This window comes from Prionailurus viverrinus, chromosome B1 (assembly GCF_022837055.1).
Source record: "Prionailurus viverrinus isolate Anna chromosome B1, UM_Priviv_1.0, whole genome shotgun sequence".
Classification (NCBI taxonomy): Eukaryota; Metazoa; Chordata; class Mammalia; order Carnivora; family Felidae; genus Prionailurus; species Prionailurus viverrinus.
This window is the reverse complement of record NC_062564.1, coordinates 165950209-165967586: the sequence shown is the minus strand read 5'-3', so window position 1 is coordinate 165967586 and position 17378 is coordinate 165950209. Positions and strand designations below refer to the sequence as shown.

Genomic DNA, 17378 nt, shown 5'->3' with positions numbered 1-17378 from the left:
TCGCGGCACCTGGGGGGTTCAGTCAGTTAGGCCTCCGTCTCTTGATGTCAGCTCAGTTCGTGAGATCGACTCTGGGTCAGGCCCCATATTGGGCTCTGTGCTGACAGCGCTTGGGATTCTGTCTGTCTGTCTCTCTCTGCCCCTTCCCTGCTCATGGGCTTTCATTCTTTCTCAAAATAAATAAATAAACATTTAAAAAATAAGTAAGTAGGGGCACCTGGGTGTTGGTTAAGCATCCCCTATCTTGGTTTTGTCTCAGGTCAGGTCATGATCTTGACGTGAGTTTGAGCCCGGCATCGGGCTCTGCACTGGCAGTATGGAGCCTGCTTCTCCTCTCTCTCTGTCCCTCTCCCACTCACTCTCTCTCTCAAAAATAAACACTTAATTAATAAGTAAATAAATAAAATCTTTAACATTAATAGCCATGAAGTTCAAGCATCAGACTTCTTTGCAAAAAGCAAATGTTTTCAATGTTTTGCTTCAATCAAGTTCCTCTGGCAATTTCAGCAAAGATTATATCAATTTATTTGAAATTTGAATTTAATTTGGACTTGACTAAAGTAATTGAAATACAAACACTAGGTTCTGAACACTCCCTAAAAGTTTAAGCCGAAAAACTAAAATTTCCACAAATTTCAAATAGTAAGCTACTAAACTTTTACAATGACACAGAGTGAATAGGAAAGTAAGGCCATGACATTCACAATTTTATCTGTGTCCTTTCCAGTGGCTATTTGATAACTCTTCCATTCCTTCTCTGGTTCAGACTGAAGCAAAAAAAGGTCCATATGTACTGCTTTATTTCCCTCCAAACCAGTAGTTAGGCCAAACTGAACTTCACGTTGACCTTAAAGAACTATCCTATCTCATTCATTCCCCTTCCATTCATCATGCAGCAGTTTTGGCAACTTCCTCGTGCTCGCCACTCTTTCAAGGGCAATGGGGAACTGGGGCGAGGCATCACCAGCACCTCCAGCCTAGGCTGCCTCCCAGCCCATCCCCTCCCTTGCTCCCTTCTAGTCTTTTCTCCACCAGCAGCCAGCAGCCAGCAGCCAGCCAGTCACCTTAACAACAGTAACTATTCCCCACTTACAGCCTTCCAACACTGCCCTTTGCGAATGGACTAAACCCCAATTCCTCACCATGGTCTATGGGGCTCAGAGACTTAGTACTTGCTACTTTTCCTCCCTCATGGATTTTTCCCTCATGTCTTCAAGTGAAGGTCATTCAGGGCACAGCTCAGATGTCTCCATCTCAGAGGGACTTTCCCAGAATAGAACAGCTAGTCCCCACTTACCCCCATTTTCATGACTTTTCATTTTTTAATACCACCTATCACACATGAAAGGACGTTCATTTTATTGTGTATCTATTTCCTTCCTGTCCCCTTCCACTCCTTAGTCACTCCCTAAGAGGAAGGATCACTCTCATCTCCAGTACCTACAAAGTACCTGTAACACAGGAAACACATCTGTTGATTGAATAAATAAATAATTGTGTGACTTTGGGTAAATTAACAAAGCTCTGAACTACTAGCCAAGCAATTACAAAATAATAAACAGCTTAATTATTATTATTCTAATCAGTCTCATTTCTCAGCTCACTAAATTCTTCCCCACAAATGCGAAAGAAAACTAGCAAGAACAGAAGCCCAACAAACAGATAGGAAATAGGCTTTAGGCTCATTTATTAGGCCAAGATTCTGAGATACATGAAAAATAGCTCCTCAGGTAGACACCTAGTTGCTCACAGTCTTTAATATTCACCTTTTAGAGTCAGGAAATGACATAAGTGTAGCAGCTCTAACTTAGAGCTCCTGAAAACACTAACCCAGTTACTCTAACATGGAGAAAGGCAAAAAAGAAAAAAAGTCTAAAATCAAAACACAAATACCATAATGAAAAGAATGACTGCCCTTTCATTTTAGACACTAGCTAATACTAGACGAATGCATATAACATTAAAAATTTTTGAATTCAGGTCAGCAAAGTGTAAAAATCCTTCTTTGTATTTCTGTTTAAAACATACTTCTGCATTTTTCAGTATCTACCAATTAACTATGTTTTGCATCAAGTATTAGAGCTTTTATACATTGATACTAATACCTAACCTAAAATTACTGGCTCCTGAATCTTCTAGATAATAGTAAATATTCTAGGTTACAAATTTGGTATGAAAAAGTTTAATGAAAACATTAATCATACAAAAATTAAATAGCAAAACCATTTAAAATGACAATTCAAACAGATTTGGCTTACTGATAGTTCTCTATCAGAGTGTTTTTTTCATAAGAACTGATGATTTCCAGCTGAAATCTACTTACAGGATCATGGTAAAAAGAAATGAGAGTAAGTATAGAAAGCTCATAAGCCCTGTGCTCAAGCATTTATTGCTCATAAATATCAGTTTTTCTTTTATTGTTACTTTGAGAAGACACGTACAAGTTTTACAAAACATGCCAAACTTCAGTTAAGTGCTTCTTACACAAGAAATAGCCACATGTGAGAAATCTAGCCTGACATTTTTTAAAAACAATTATATTTTCCTCTGAGAAACCCACCACATAAAAACTTATTTCAATAACTGATAAAAATTCCTCACTAATAAGCCAATTTCTGGAATCTAATTACACCTAATTATAGCTTCATGTTACAATTTAAGAGGTCTTTTAGAGAATAGTTTTTTTTTTTAAAGTACAAAGTTACATGATCAAGAAAAGTACCTTTTAATAAGTAACCAAAACATTGTGAAATATTCCTTTTACCGCACATATGGCTCAGTTTCATCTTAATTTTGCAAAAGAAAGAAAGAAAGGAAAAAGAAAAGAGAAAAGAAAAGAAAGTTGGTTTGAAATAGTCAATGAAACAACTGTGTTAACACAAGGAAGCGCACTGAACAACTGATGTGCTACCCTGCCACTGGCTATGACTTATGAAAGATTTCACAATTTCGGTCATGCTTTTACTAGTGAACAATGTTACCCTACCACTTCCGGTATGCTCATCAGGAGAAAGCTTAGCATTCCGTCCTTCTAACAACAGCCAGAAGAGAACACAGAGACGAATGTGAATATATATGTTCTACAGTATACACTTCCTAACGTTCCAGACTTGACTTCTCTAAATCCAGTCTGAGGTATGTGAACAGATCACAACTTCTATGCCACGTCACGGGCTATGTACCAGGCAAACACTAAAACCACCAGCGCACATGCGGGAAGGAGAGAGTATTTGTATTTCTGCCATAGCGTCAGCTCCACTGCCACTTCATCTCTTTTCCTGCTCTTCTTCCGACGACCTTTCAGTCTGTTTTCAAAAGCCTCCAGTTCAGCCTAAGTCAAAAACAAAACAGCATCATTTTTATTAGATTCGACACGTACGCTGATTTGAAATTCTCCACTTGGATGAAAATCAATTTGTGAAATGTTTTAATAGTAATGGTATAAAATAAATATATTGATTTGATTTTTTTAAAAAAACTCTCTCCACTACAGATTGCATTCAACACATTCAGAGTTTAGGTAAGCAGAAAGGGAAATGGGGAGTCACAGATTATTTCAGACCATGGGCCTGACTTTGACACAAAATACAGAAATATCTGATTAAAAAAGGGTGCCCTAAATATAGACATTAGTTTTATACTTCAACACCATTAACCTACTGGGTTTTGACAACAATTTCTGGCAAGTGATAAGAGATGCCCAGTGAGAATAAAAATACCTGTAATTCTAGCTTTTTACAATGCTAGTAATAAACATTAATGGCTTTATGAAGGAAATTCAAGTGAGTAGAGAAAAAAAACTGCCAGAAATTGAGTCTTCTCTTTATCAAATACATTTAAAAACAGAGTAGAAATTCTTCAGGGGAAAAATGCTTCATGCTTTAAGTCAAAATAACTATTTTAGAAAGTAGAATATAAAAACTGGTTCTAAAAAAAGGATAACTGGATGATACTCATGAAATGCGGATTTTTATTCTACTGTTAAGAACTTAACTTTATACATGATAACGTAACATGATACACTACAGTGCACTGTAACTAAACCACGATAGTCATTAACTAAAATATGTATGTAATCGCCGTGCAAGATTCTGTAATTGTTTATTTATCTAAAGGAAATACAAGTTAACCCTTAAACAATGCAGAAGTCAGGGGTGCTGACCCCACAGTCAAAAATCCATATACAACTTTTGACTCCCCCAAAACTTAACTGCTAATACACAGCCTTCTGTTGACTGGAACCCTTACCGAACAGTTGATGAACACATATTTTGTATGTTGTATTATATACTGTATTCTTACAATAAAGTAAGCTAAAGAAAAGAAAATGTTACTAAGAAAATCATAAGTAAGGGGCGCCTGGGTGGCGTAGTCGGTTAAGCGTCCGACTTCAGCCAGGTCACGATCTCGCGGTCCGTGAGTTCGAGCCCCGCGTCAGGCTCTGGGTTGATGGCTCACAGCCTGGAGCCTGTTTCCGATTCTGTGTCTCCCTCTCTCTCTGCCCCTCCCCCGTTCATGCTCTGTCTCTCTCTGTCCCAAAAATAAATAAACGTTGAAAAAAAAAATTAAAAAAAAAAAAAAAAGAAAATCATAAGTAAGAGAAAACACATTTACAGTACTGTGCTGTAGCTATCAAAAAGAAGCCTCAATTAAGTGGACCCTTGTAGCTTAAACCTGTGTTGTTCGAGAGTCAACTGTACAAACTTCAGTTAACACATCCATTACTTCACCCGTAAACCACATGTGAAGATGAGCTACTCCTGGACTTAATTTAACACAAAGTAGCATTCTTCAAGGAATCAAAATGTCAGAATATTTTTCGTGGTGGTTGAAATAGAGAACAAGATCAATATACATGAAAAGGAGCCAAACTTGGGAACTGACACAGTAAAATAATTGATGCTTTAATGATGACCCACATTCATCATGCAGAATTTAAACAATGTTCTATACACTCTGTTGAAAAGGTCAGTAAAGGGGCGCCTGGGTGGCGCAGTCGGTTAAGCGTCCGACTTCAGCCAGGTCACGATCTCGCGGTCCGTGAGTTCGAGCCCCGCGTCAGGCTCTGTGCTGACCGCTCAGAGCCTGGAGCCTGTTTCCGATTCTGTGTCTCCCTCTCTCTCTGCCCCTCCCCCGTTCATGCTCTGTCTCGCTCTGTCCCCCAAAAAAATAAATAAACGTTGGAAAAAAAAAATTTTTTTAAAAAGAAAAGGTCAGTAAATAGTGAATATATTAAAAATTTCCGTCCACAATCGTTTATAAAAAGGGAAAGAAGATTCACCCTCAACTATTCCTAATAAATTAACCTCCCAGGATTCTAGTCAATCCACGTTTTACTGTAAGAGCTTTGATAACTTATTTCGGAATATTAGGCAAACCAACTTTTAGAACCATTTAACATCAGAGGTCATTTTAGCCCACTTTTATTTGCTACCTGAATTGTTTCCAATGCCCTCCCCTCAAGTCATATAAATTTCAATCTCCTCATTCAAAAGGCAGCAGTTTGCATATAATATACCCTTTTTGCTAAGTATGGAGCATCTCAAAATGCAAACTGAAAAACAATCATGTCACTATTAGAAACTTAAGCCACTCTTTGGAGTATACAATCAAGATAGTATTTGAGCAAATGTACAGAAATGTAGTTGTTATCTGCTATAGAACAAAGAGCAGATAATAATCCTGCATTTATGAAAATAAAGGAGAAATAAGGGAATGTATTATTAAAATAAGTGCATTGGTTAGTAAACAACACTGACTTTTACAGACAATTTACAACCCAGTAAAATAGAACTCAAATAATTTTAGGTAAGTGAAGACAAGTGCTCCAAGAGGTACTTTAAAATGGATGCTGCCAGGGGCCTGGGTGGCTCAGTCATTTAAGTGTCTGACTTTGGCTCAGGTTATGATCTCATTTGTGGGTTAGAGCCCCGCAGTTCATGAGTTCAAGCCCTGCATCGGGCTTGCTGCTGTCAGCGCAGAGCCTGCTTAGGATTCTTTGTCCCCTTCTCTCATTGCTTCTACCTGGCTCAAGCATGTTCTCTCTCGTTCTCGCTCAAGAAAAAAAAAAAAAAAAAAAAAAACATTTAAAAAAATTATTATTTTTGAGAGAGAGAAGGGAGACAGAGTGTGAGCAGGGGAGGGGCAGAGAGAGAAAGACACAAAATCCGGAGCAGGCTCCAGCTCCGAGCTGTCAGCACAGAGCCCGACATGGGGCTCATGAACTGTGAGATTATGACCTGAGCCAAATTCGGACACTTAACTCACTGAGCCATCCAGGCACCCGTAAAAAAATTTTTAATAAAAAAAAATGGATGCTGCCACACCCCACCAACACCCACCAACCTAAAGAGGAGTTAAAATTCTTATCACTAGAGAATGGATGAGCCTGGCAAGGAAGTAAATTTGGGAATATACAAAATATCTGGGAATATACAAGATTTCATGCTTCTTGAGAGGTTCAGGATAGCTGGACTGAAGTGAGGGAATGGCTAATTTCTGTTTTGTAGGAAATGTATTATTTTCAGTCCAGAAAACAGTAGACCAGCCCCTAGTTTGTATGTGGAATATACCTTGTGTTTCTCTAAAAACTAACAACGATACAAAAAGACATAAATCTAGGTATTTTGTTTAGTTACCTGTTGTCTTCGTTTTTCCTCTTCAAGAGCAGCTTTGGCTTCTGCTTCTTTTATCTGTTTTATAGACATTTAAAAGTATACTACCATCATAACCATCAAATTTTATTCAGAATTTCCCACCCAGGATCCCACCCAGGATCCACTAACCCAGAATGACTTCTAGGAACTTTATATTGGAAGTTACTTAATGACATGTAAAGGTTATACTGAGAAGTGTTACCAAGGTTCTGTCTAACCGACTGGAAGGGGAGGGGAGGGATAGTGTTACACAGTATATAAACATTTCAGTTTAACAATTATAATAGATATTAGATCACAATTCAAAGAGTCACAAAACTGCAAAATGAAGTATTTTTAAAGCTGATTTTTTTCTCTTGAGTTATCATACTAAATCTATAATAAATTATTCAATACCACTCTTTTTCTAGAGTTGAAATTGACCATTTTCTGCAAATGTTCCATCTGGAAGGGAATCCTTAGTATCAAACAAAATCAAGAGTTTATTCATTGAATGCATTAATGGAGGCAAATGATGACCCTAGAGGTAACCCAAACAGCAAAGAATTCCAAAACCTTATTTTGTATTATTTTAACCTAGATTTCAGGAGGCTTAGACTAACATTAAAATGAAAAACTATGTCCCATTCCAGAGCATTATACACTAACTGGTATGGAAAAATCTAGTACACACTGAAGAATACACCTGGGGATTGAAAATAGGCCTACAAAACTAGGCTTTTATTACAAAAGCAAAAAGAGATGAGATTTGTTTGTAATAAGCACATAAAGTAATCCACAAAATATGAAAAGGCTATTAATTAGCAAATTAGAATTGACATTTAACGTAACATTACCTCAGATGCTTTCCGTTTCATTTCCTTGCATGTTGTGTCGCATTCTATTGAAATCTGATTTTCACGTACTTTGTTACACTGTAGTTCCTACAAATAATATTTTTAAAAATTTGATTTTAAAAGCTTTTTCCCTCAAAGTCCTAACTGTATGCCACAAAAAAGCAAAATTTCTCTAACAGCTTAAGGTTATGCATATTAAGAGTCACTTCATGAATATTTAATGATATGGTTACAAGCATTAAATGTCTTAATTCAAAGAGGGATCATTCTTTTATTGCCTCATAATTGAAAAAAAGTAAAGAACATAAAATTCAAAGCATCCATTTAATAATTATTTACTAGAGCCACTACGAACTTAGCTTTAATTTCATTTTTATTCTTTATTTTTATTGTTTGTTATATTTCTAAGGCTTCCAGGGGATAAAATGCTCTAGAGTAGTGGCATCCAACACAGTTTTCTGAGATCATGAAAATGTTCTAAATCTGCACTACCCAACAGAGTAACACTAACTACATATGGCTACTGAAACTCAAAATGTGTCTAGTGAAACGGAAGAACTGGAGGTTTACTATTATTTAATGTTAATTCGTTAAAATTCAAATTTTAAATACCCATATGTGCCAACAGGTATACGCAAATGGGCTCAATATCATTAATCACCAGGAAAATGCAAATCTAAACCACAATGACATAATCAACTCACAACTGTTAAAATAACTATAATTGATATGCCAATAAATAACAAGTTATGGCAAGACTACAGAAAAAAAAAAGAAAGAAACCTTGCGCTGTGTTGGCAGGAATATAAATTTGTATAGCCAGTATGAAAAACAGTGTGGAAGCTTCTTTAAAAACTTAAAAGAGATGTAGTATAGGTTTTAGCAGTCTTACTTCTGGCTATACAGGGAATGAAAATAGTATCTAAGAGATATCTGTGCTCCAATATTCACTGCATCATTATTCACAATAGCCAATATATGGTAACAAGACATGTGTCCATCAATGGATAAGTGAATGAAAAAAAATGTGATCTGCCTACCTACCTATAATGCAGTATTATTCAGCCATAAAAAAGAAGGAAATCCTGTTATTTAGAGAACATGGATGAACATGGAGACAATCATGCTAAGTAAAGTAAGTCAGATACAGACAAATATTGTATGATCTTACTTACATGTGGAATCTAAAAAATTAAAGCTGAGAAGAACTTAGAAAAGCTGAGAAGAGAATGGAAATTTCTAGGAGCTATGGACTAGGTAGAATATGAAGAAATTGGTCACTGGCTACAAATTTTCAGTGATAAGATGAATAAGTTCTAAGGAACCTAATACACCACATGCTGGCTATAGTTACTAATACTGTATTATATATTTTAAATATGCTCTGTAAGTATTCTCTCCACAAAGAAACAGTAACTGTGAGGTAAAATGTTAATTAGCTTTATTGCTGTAATCATTTCACAGTGTATATGTGTGGACAATCATCATGTGTGCACTTTAAATACGTATAATTTTTGTCAACTGTGCATCAATAAAGCTAAAAAATATTCAAATAAATAAACAGCCATATGTGGCCAATGGCTACCAACTCATTCAGTTCTAGAGAATTTTCTGGAGAGCTACAAATTTCCCTCTCAACCACTTAATCTTTTTTAAAAAAGTTTTAAAATTTTGGTGAGGCGCTTGGGTGGCTCACTTGGTTAAGTGTCTGACTCTTGGTTTCGGCTCAGGTCATGAGCTCAGAGTTTTGTGAGTTCAAGCCCCATGTCTGCCTCTGCACTGGCAGCACAGAGCCTACTTGGGATTCTCTCTTTCCCTCTCTCTGCCCCTCCCCTGTGTGTGCTCTCTCACGTTCTCTCTCTCTCTCTCTCTCTCAAAATAAATAAAATTTAAAAGAAAAAAAAAAGGTACTTACAGAGTACCTATTACATGCCAAGCACTGTATGAGGGACAGGGACACAATAAGGAAAAGAATGGAATAATATGACAAGTGGTTAACTAATAATAACAGCAGCTATTTATTAAACATAGCAATCACTGTACTAAATGCTATATAAGCATTACCTCTTTTATTCTTTTCAATAAATCTAAGTATAAATTCTCTTTTATGGATGAGAAAACAAGGTTGCAGACGTCCCTAGGATCATCAAGCTCTTAGTCATGAACCTAGGATAAAGGAAACCAAGGGAAAACAGCATCTAAGTCTTCCTAAGGGAGTCAGGACAAGGAAGAGCTTCCCAAACAAGGAAATGCTTGCACTGAATACTAGAGGCAGGATTCTAGTGGACGGAATGGTAAAGGGAAAAAACTTTGCATTTTACACAAAAGGAAGAATGTATACATCGCCACAGATTAAAGCGTAAGGTAGCATATATGTTAGGACACCTAAGTAACAGATTCACAGAGATGGCTGCTAGAGGATGAGACTGGAGATAAGCAGGCAAACCTTCACCATCACAGATTCACTTGAATGCCAAGATAGTATGTACATAGATGTTTCTTCTAAATGTATATTATTTTCCCATAGTGATGAAGAACCACTGAAGAACTTAGATTAAGGAAGTACTAGACTTGGAGGCAGGGAAATCTGCTATGAAGCTGTTATCAGAGTCCAAGAATGAGCTGTTGCCAAAGTTCTTCTAGTGGGTGGCGAACTATATTTGGACAGTAACAGGACATGAGAGAGACATCGCAGATGAAAAGTGACTTGACTAAGCACTGATTTTCACATAAAGCGGTCCAATTTAAATATCTAAAACTTAGGGATTCAACTTCAGAAAAGGTCAGGCTTCTAAATTTAAATTCAGAAGCTACCTATCCCAGGAAGTGATGGTAGGAACTGTGAAAAAAAGTAAAAAGCAAATATCCTCAATAAAAGCAGAAGATTCTCAATAAATATTTGTTGAATGAATTTAAAGAAAAGAAAAAGACTAACCTTAGGGGATGACCATAAGAATATGAAGGAAAAAAGGAGTTACAACTGTAACCAAGATAGCAAAAATCAGAGGTCAACAGCGTGAACAGGCAAGTCAAGGAAAAGGAGGCTGAAAACAAGACAACCCAGCTGCTGACACTGGAGACCAGTGAGACTCTTCCATGTAAGCTTAGTTTAGCTGAATGGTGTATAGTTTGCTTCCACTGAGCTTTCCAGTTCTTAGTTTTGCCCTTTCAGAGGCTCCTGGGTGGCTCAGTGGGTTAAGCGTCTGACTTCGGCTCAGATTATGATCTTGTGGTCTGTGAATCTGAGCCCCACATTGGGCTCTGTGCTGATAGCTCAGAGCCTGGAGCCCACTTTGGATTCTGTGTCTCCCTCTCTCTCTGCCCCTCCCCGCTCAAGACTCTCTCTCGCTCTCTTTCAAAAATAAACAAACATTACAAAAAAAAAAAAAAAAAGTTTTGCCCTTTACTCCTCCATTACCACTATTTTATCTTAAAATGAATTCTCTCCCAGTTTGTTATAAGGCTGTGCATGTGAAGTCTTTTTAAGGCTGTGTTTTCACAACATGATACTGATGGCAAAAACTATTTCATAAATAAGAGCAACAAAGGTTAAATTCCAGACCATTTCTTAAGCCATGAAACTCACTCTATTACTCATTCCATGTTCCTTGTACAAAGACCTCAAATCTAGAGCATATTAAATTTTTTTTAATCTTTATTTTTGAGAGAGAGAGAGAGACAGAGACAGAGACAGAACATGAGTGGGGGAGGGGCAGAGAGAGAGGGAGACACAGAATCCGAAACAGTCTCCAGGCTCTGAGCTGTCAGCACAGAGCCCAACGCAGGGCTTGAACTCACAAACTGCGAGATCATGACCTGAGCTGAAGTCGGACGCTTAACCAACTGAGCCACCCAGGCACCCCTCAAATCTAGAGCATACTGATTCTACCCAAAAAAAGGGCACTGAACTTAGTTCCAACATAAAACAAAGTTCTTTTATGAGTAAATTACAGAAAACTAAATTGCCAAACAAAGCTGATTTTAAAAATAAGTACCTACAGAAATAGGCTAACAATAAAGATTCTAAAAGGTAAGACCTTAAAATTAAAAGGCAAAAAGTAAAGCCAAAAACTACCAAAACAGAGACCAAAAAAAATTTTTTTACACAGAAAAGTATATTCAATAACTTAAAATACTTACCTTTTTTATTCTTTTACAAGGGCATCTAAGTTTTACCTTCTGGTTGCAATTAAAGGGACATTCACCAGGATGACACATTTCTTTGCATCTGTGACCACAAGGAAGCTAAAATAAAACGAAAATAAAGCAATTTTTATTGCTATTTATATTTATATTCTAGTATTTATATTATTTATATTCTATTATATTCATATTTATATTCTAGTCATACTCTACAAACTCCCCTTCCTCCAACAGCTATTTTAAGAGAGTCTATCACAGTAGGGTCGGTCAATCAACCCTGGATAATGATGTAATTTTCCAACTTTTTCTTTTAGATATACATTACTTTACACATAAATGTTAAATATTCTCCCCAGTTCCACTCCAAGAGTGTATCTTACATCAGGGTTGCTGCTAGTTATAGCCATGTGACTACGTTCTGGCCAATGAAATGTAAGCAAAAGTGCTTTTGTGCCTTCAAGCTTTTCAAGAGCATACACCCATGTTCTTCCCTTCCCAATGTGCTGTAAATGATGACATTTAGAGCACGAATGGAAACCATGTGTCAAGATGAAGCAGAGCTGCCTGACTTATTTGGGTTCCTGGATGAATACATGGAGCACAGTGATAACACATCTACCTTCCCTATATGGTTATATAAGAAAGAAAGAAAACTTTCTTGTCCTTAAGGCACTGTGTTGTAATACAACTGCTTAGCCTTTTACTCTAAATCATTTCTCTTTGCCGCTATGTATTAAAACATATTATATAGGTAGCCAAACCACCTAAGCAATTGCCATGATGTCTACATGGCTCCTTGTCTTTAGTTATTTACTATCTTCTTATCACAGTCAAGCTTTCAGATGAAACATTGTGATCTTCTTTGTATTCAAATCTTATCCAGACTTCAATATATGGCTTAGATCACCATAGTAACATGATAGAAATTTGCCTATATTTGAACAAATAATAGTAATTATGTAAGAAATCTACTTTTAAACTATTGTGACACTGTTTGTGTGGTCTTCAAAAAAATTGTGGGCGCCTGGGTAGCTCAGTCTGTTGAGTGTCTGACTTCAGCTCAGGTCATGATCTCATGGTTCATGGGTTCAAGTCCCACGATGGGCTCTGTGCTGACAGCTCAGAGCCTAGAGCCTGCTTCAGAGTCTGTGTCTCCCTCTCTATCTGCCCCTCCCCCGCTTGTGCTCTGTCTCTCTCAAAAATGAATAAAAACATTCAAAATTTTTAAAAATTTAGACACTTCATAGATTCCTGTCTCTCCAACCAGACTGTGAATAAAAGACACCATTAGTTAGTGGTTAAATTCCAAAGTCAAGCTGCCTGGAATTGAATTTCAGCTTCCCTGTTCACCAACTGTGAAATCTTGGGCAAACCTCCTGACTTTTCTGTGCCTCACGTATAAAACTGGGAAGGGAAACAGAACTTTGTAAGGCTGTCGTGAGGATTAAATGTTCTCGATATATTTAGCTATTATAATAAAAGGTATTATAATGAGGGCAATGGTCTTCTATTTCTTTGTGTCTCTTATATTCATTAACAAAGACACCTTAATAAACATTGAATTCTCCAACTTCTGATCTTTATATTTCACCAGATTGATTCTTTAAACTATTATCTCTACTGACTTTAAAACATTCAGAAGTCTTTTCCATTGCCTTTAGTCTCTCTCTGGTGTGCAACTAAATTTCTTGTTTTTTCATTTTTAGCTGAGACGTTCGCACCAAAACTAAATATGGATCACTCAGACTACATTTTCATCGGTCCCACCATAGGGCTGAGCTGCTGAAATGAGTTCCACACTAGCATTCCTGGACCACTTCAGTTTTGTTTTTCTCTCTACCTAACTACAGGCCTTGAACACTGCTTACTAAGCTCAAAAGTTCATACTTTTGAACTATCAAATATCTGCCTCACAGGGTCGTTTAAAGTCTTTGTCCTCCTCAACTTCTTCCTCACTTCCATTCCTGCCAGTGCCTCTAGCCTGACTTCATGAAGAAGACAAACATTTGGCATCAACTTACCACCCATCCTCTCTCCTTCTCCAAACAGGTCTCTGTAGCCTCTTGCTCTTTCCTTCATTGAGGTAATGACATCGGTCATCCTCTCTAAAAGTAACTAACCACTCTACTTCAACTTTAAATCAACAACTCTAATGGGGAAAGTGAATAGGGAAGCTTTTCAGAATCAATATAGACTTTCTGAAGTTACTCAGAATTGTGACTATAGTATTCTATATTTTCAACGTGTTGGGGTTTGATGAAAAGCTAAAAACCGGATGTCATATCTTTCTGGATGTCCTATCTTTCTGCCTTAGTCCTAAAAGACCCCATGGTCACTCTCCACAATTTCACTACCATCTTAAAAGTCTCTTTTCTCTGGCTTGGTCTTCTACCTTTAAAATGTACCTCTTTTCTCTAAATACTGTATTGATCCTGTTACCCCCATCTCACAATTCTTCCATGAATCTCCCTGCCTTTCACCTTCTCTGCTGGTAGAAGAAACAGGAGACATAAATTGGGAAGACTGCCTGGTTTACCACAGTTCTCCCAGGAGCCATGGCCATGACTGTACCACCCATTCCAGTTCCCTGTCTGTTGCTGCCTGTGCCAAGGGAGCCCCCATACCTAAGGGGACCAATCAGATTTTCTCTCCTGATACCTGAAAACTAAAAAGAAAGACATGGTGGTTTGAATAGTCATCTCACTACAGAGCCCTCAAGCCCCTGCTGGCAAGCCCCTGGGGGCTGCCCAGGTCCTGCCCTTCCCAAAGTTTGCTGTAACAGCATTTCCTTCAAAATCTATGAACTGAAAAAAAAAATAAAAATTAAAAAATTAAAAAAATAAAATAAAATAAATAAAAAAAGGGGCGCCTGGGTGGCGCAATCGGTTAAGCGTCCGACTTCAGCCAGGTCACGATCTCGCGGTCCGTGAGTTCGAGCCCCGCGTCAGGCTCTGTGCTGACCGCTCAGAGCCTGGAGCCTGTTTCCGATTCTGTGTCTCCCTCTCTCTCTGCCCCTCCCCCGTTCATGCTCTGTCTCGCTCTGTCCCAAAAATAAATAAAAAACGTTGAAAAAAAAATTAAAAAAACAAAAACAAAAACAAAAACAAAATCTATGAACTGGCCTCCAATATCCTCCAAATATGTCTTTTTGTGTGTGTGCTAAGTTAACCAAACTGATTTCTGTAGCTTGCAAGGAGAACTGAAACTCATCCAGAAGTCTGCTGTGCTGGTATCCAACATATGCCCCACAGACAAAAGTAATGTCATTAATCCTGAAAAAGTATTAAAAACCACTAGTAATCAGGAAAATGTAATTTAAAATCACCAGATGCCATAGAATTGGCAAAACTTAAAAATTATGACAATACCAAGTATGGTGGTAACTGGAAATTAAAATACTGGAACTTTAAAATACTGGTAGTAAACAGGAAAATTTACTGATAGTAAATTGTACAACTATTTTGGAAATCAATATGACTTTAAGTTGAAATTATACATCCCCTATGAATAAGCAATGGCACATAGAGAAACCTATATCCACATATATTAATTAGAAGGTACAAACAAGAATGTTCATAGCAGTATTTTTAGCAACTCAAATATCTACCCACAGTAAAGAAAACACAGTGAACTATAGTCTACTCATATAATGGAATAAAGACTGTGGCAACATGTAATAAACGTGACAAACATAACATAAAGCACAGTAAGTAGGTCACATAAGTTCATACTTTTGAATTTTTAATATAAAATTAGGCAAGCAATATTGTTTCCAGATGAAAACTATAAACAAAAGCAAGTAAATTACTATAAAAGGGAGATGGAGATAACATATAGGATAGAAAGAGGAAACCACAGTCAGACAGGGACTTTAGTAGACTTCTGAGATGCAGTCACACTGTAATTTTTAACCTGGGTGGAGTTATACGGTCTTGACTTTTTAACCATTTGTTAAACTGTCCATATGTATTACGTATTTCTGACTAGGTAATAATTTCATTGTTTAAAAAAATCAGATGTACAAGTATGTGTTATCTTAAAAGCCAGCTTATATTCTAAAAGAGCTGAAAAGCAGTTTCAAAGGAAGCTGATTAAAATGCATAATATATAAAGACTGTATCTTCATTACAGACTTCACACCAAAATACTGAGGTTTTTCTAAAACATCTAACCTTCACATTCATTTAAAGCAGAGATAGCCTACTCTACTCAATGTGGAATGGTTTTCTTCTACTCAGTCCCTAACATCATTCTGCTAACATTTGCATATGTCATATCCAACACCTCATCAATAACCAATACTGTCTACTTCAAAATGTTCCATTTTAATCACAACAATTAAAAAAGCTCTTTAAGGGGCGCCTGGGTGGCGCAGTCGGTTAAGCGTCCGACTTCAACCAGGTCATGATCTCGCGGTCCGTGAGTTCGAGCCCCGCGTCAGGCTCTGGGTTGATGGCTCAGAGCCTGGAGCCTGTTTCCGATTCTGCTCCCTCTCTCTCTCTGCCCCTCCCCCGTTCATGCTCTGTCTCTCTCTGTCCCAAAAATAAATAAACGTTGAAAAAAAAAATTAAAAAAAAAAAAAGCTCTTTAAAAATAATTAAGGAAAGCTTGCAAAACAATGTTTGTGGATAAATACCCACATATATCATCATCACTACAGCAAGCACATATAAGGCACTTACCATATACTAAGACATTTACATGTTATTAACTCATTAATACTCAGCGCTCAGAAGTGAGTATTATTTCTCCCATTGTATACATGAACAATTTGAGTTACAGAGACATTAAATAATTTTCCCAAGCAAAAAGTAAAAAAGCTTGCATGGGGATGATAAAACCAAATTCAGAAATATGTTTTAAAAGCAGAATTGTGTATGTGGGGCAGTTTAAAGGTGTAGTTAGTTCTTCATGGTATCTTTATATTTTCTTTTAGTTAAACTCAAACCAGTCCAGAAGACACAGAGTGTGTATATCTAGAATGATATGCCTATATCACTCCCACGGTTCAGTTTAATTCACATTCAACAACATTTACCAACTGCCTAATACACACAAACAGGGAACAAAGGACTGGATGCAAGGACAAATATGACATAGTCGCTGCCCCCAAGAAATCCATAGTATGGGGAGGGGAAGAGAAAGTGAACAGGAATCTATTGGTACATCAGAATTTACCATCATCCTATACCTTAACTCTGAGTACAGGATATCTGCTGCAGATGCAAAGTGACACAGTTCTTGGTTGATCCCAAGTATGACTTGATTCTATGGCTTAGTGAGTCTCAAACTGTGGTGCCAGACCAACAATATCACTATTATATATAAGCTTATTAGAAATGCAAATTCTTGGACCCCCAAAACCAGAAACTCTGGGGCAGGGCCCATTAATCCATTTCAAGAAGCTCTTAAACTGACTGTTTGAGAAGTATTGCTGTAGCCTTACCAATGTTGAGAGGCCATAAACTAGAGTAAGTTCTATTAGACACCTGTCCGCTCCTAGACTGTTTCAAACTATAACAGCCACCTGGATTGTTCCCAAACTAAGGCTATATTTTTCAAGAGAGCCCAAGGAGACTCTGGAAATACTCGGGGCTCCAGAATGATCTAGAATCCAAATAATCATGAGCATGGAAAACAAATTTTTAAACAGTGACCATCCATCTAGCCCCACCAAATGTCATAACAGTATCACAAACGAATCACAGCCAAGGAGATGTTAAACTGCAAATTAGCAATCCCT

General features: G+C 37.3%; 1 protein-coding gene across 3 annotated transcripts in view; it reads right to left on the bottom strand.

Moving 5' to 3' along the window:
• Window positions 1-1670: 1670 nt before the first annotated feature.
• The window catches only part of NFXL1 (nuclear transcription factor, X-box binding like 1), a 74946-nt gene continuing 59238 nt past the window's right edge, over window positions 1671-17378 (bottom strand). For all 3 annotated transcript variants that reach the window (XM_047856635.1, XM_047856634.1, XM_047856636.1), the window contains exons 20-23: window positions 11633-11737; window positions 7493-7579; window positions 6639-6692; window positions 1671-3331 (exon numbers count right to left, since the gene is read on the bottom strand). In XM_047856635.1, coding sequence (XP_047712591.1) covers window positions 3158-3331; window positions 6639-6692; window positions 7493-7579; window positions 11633-11737 — 420 coding nt within the window. In that variant the 3' untranslated portion in view covers window positions 1671-3157. The remainder of the gene's footprint in view (window positions 3332-6638; window positions 6693-7492; window positions 7580-11632; window positions 11738-17378) is intronic.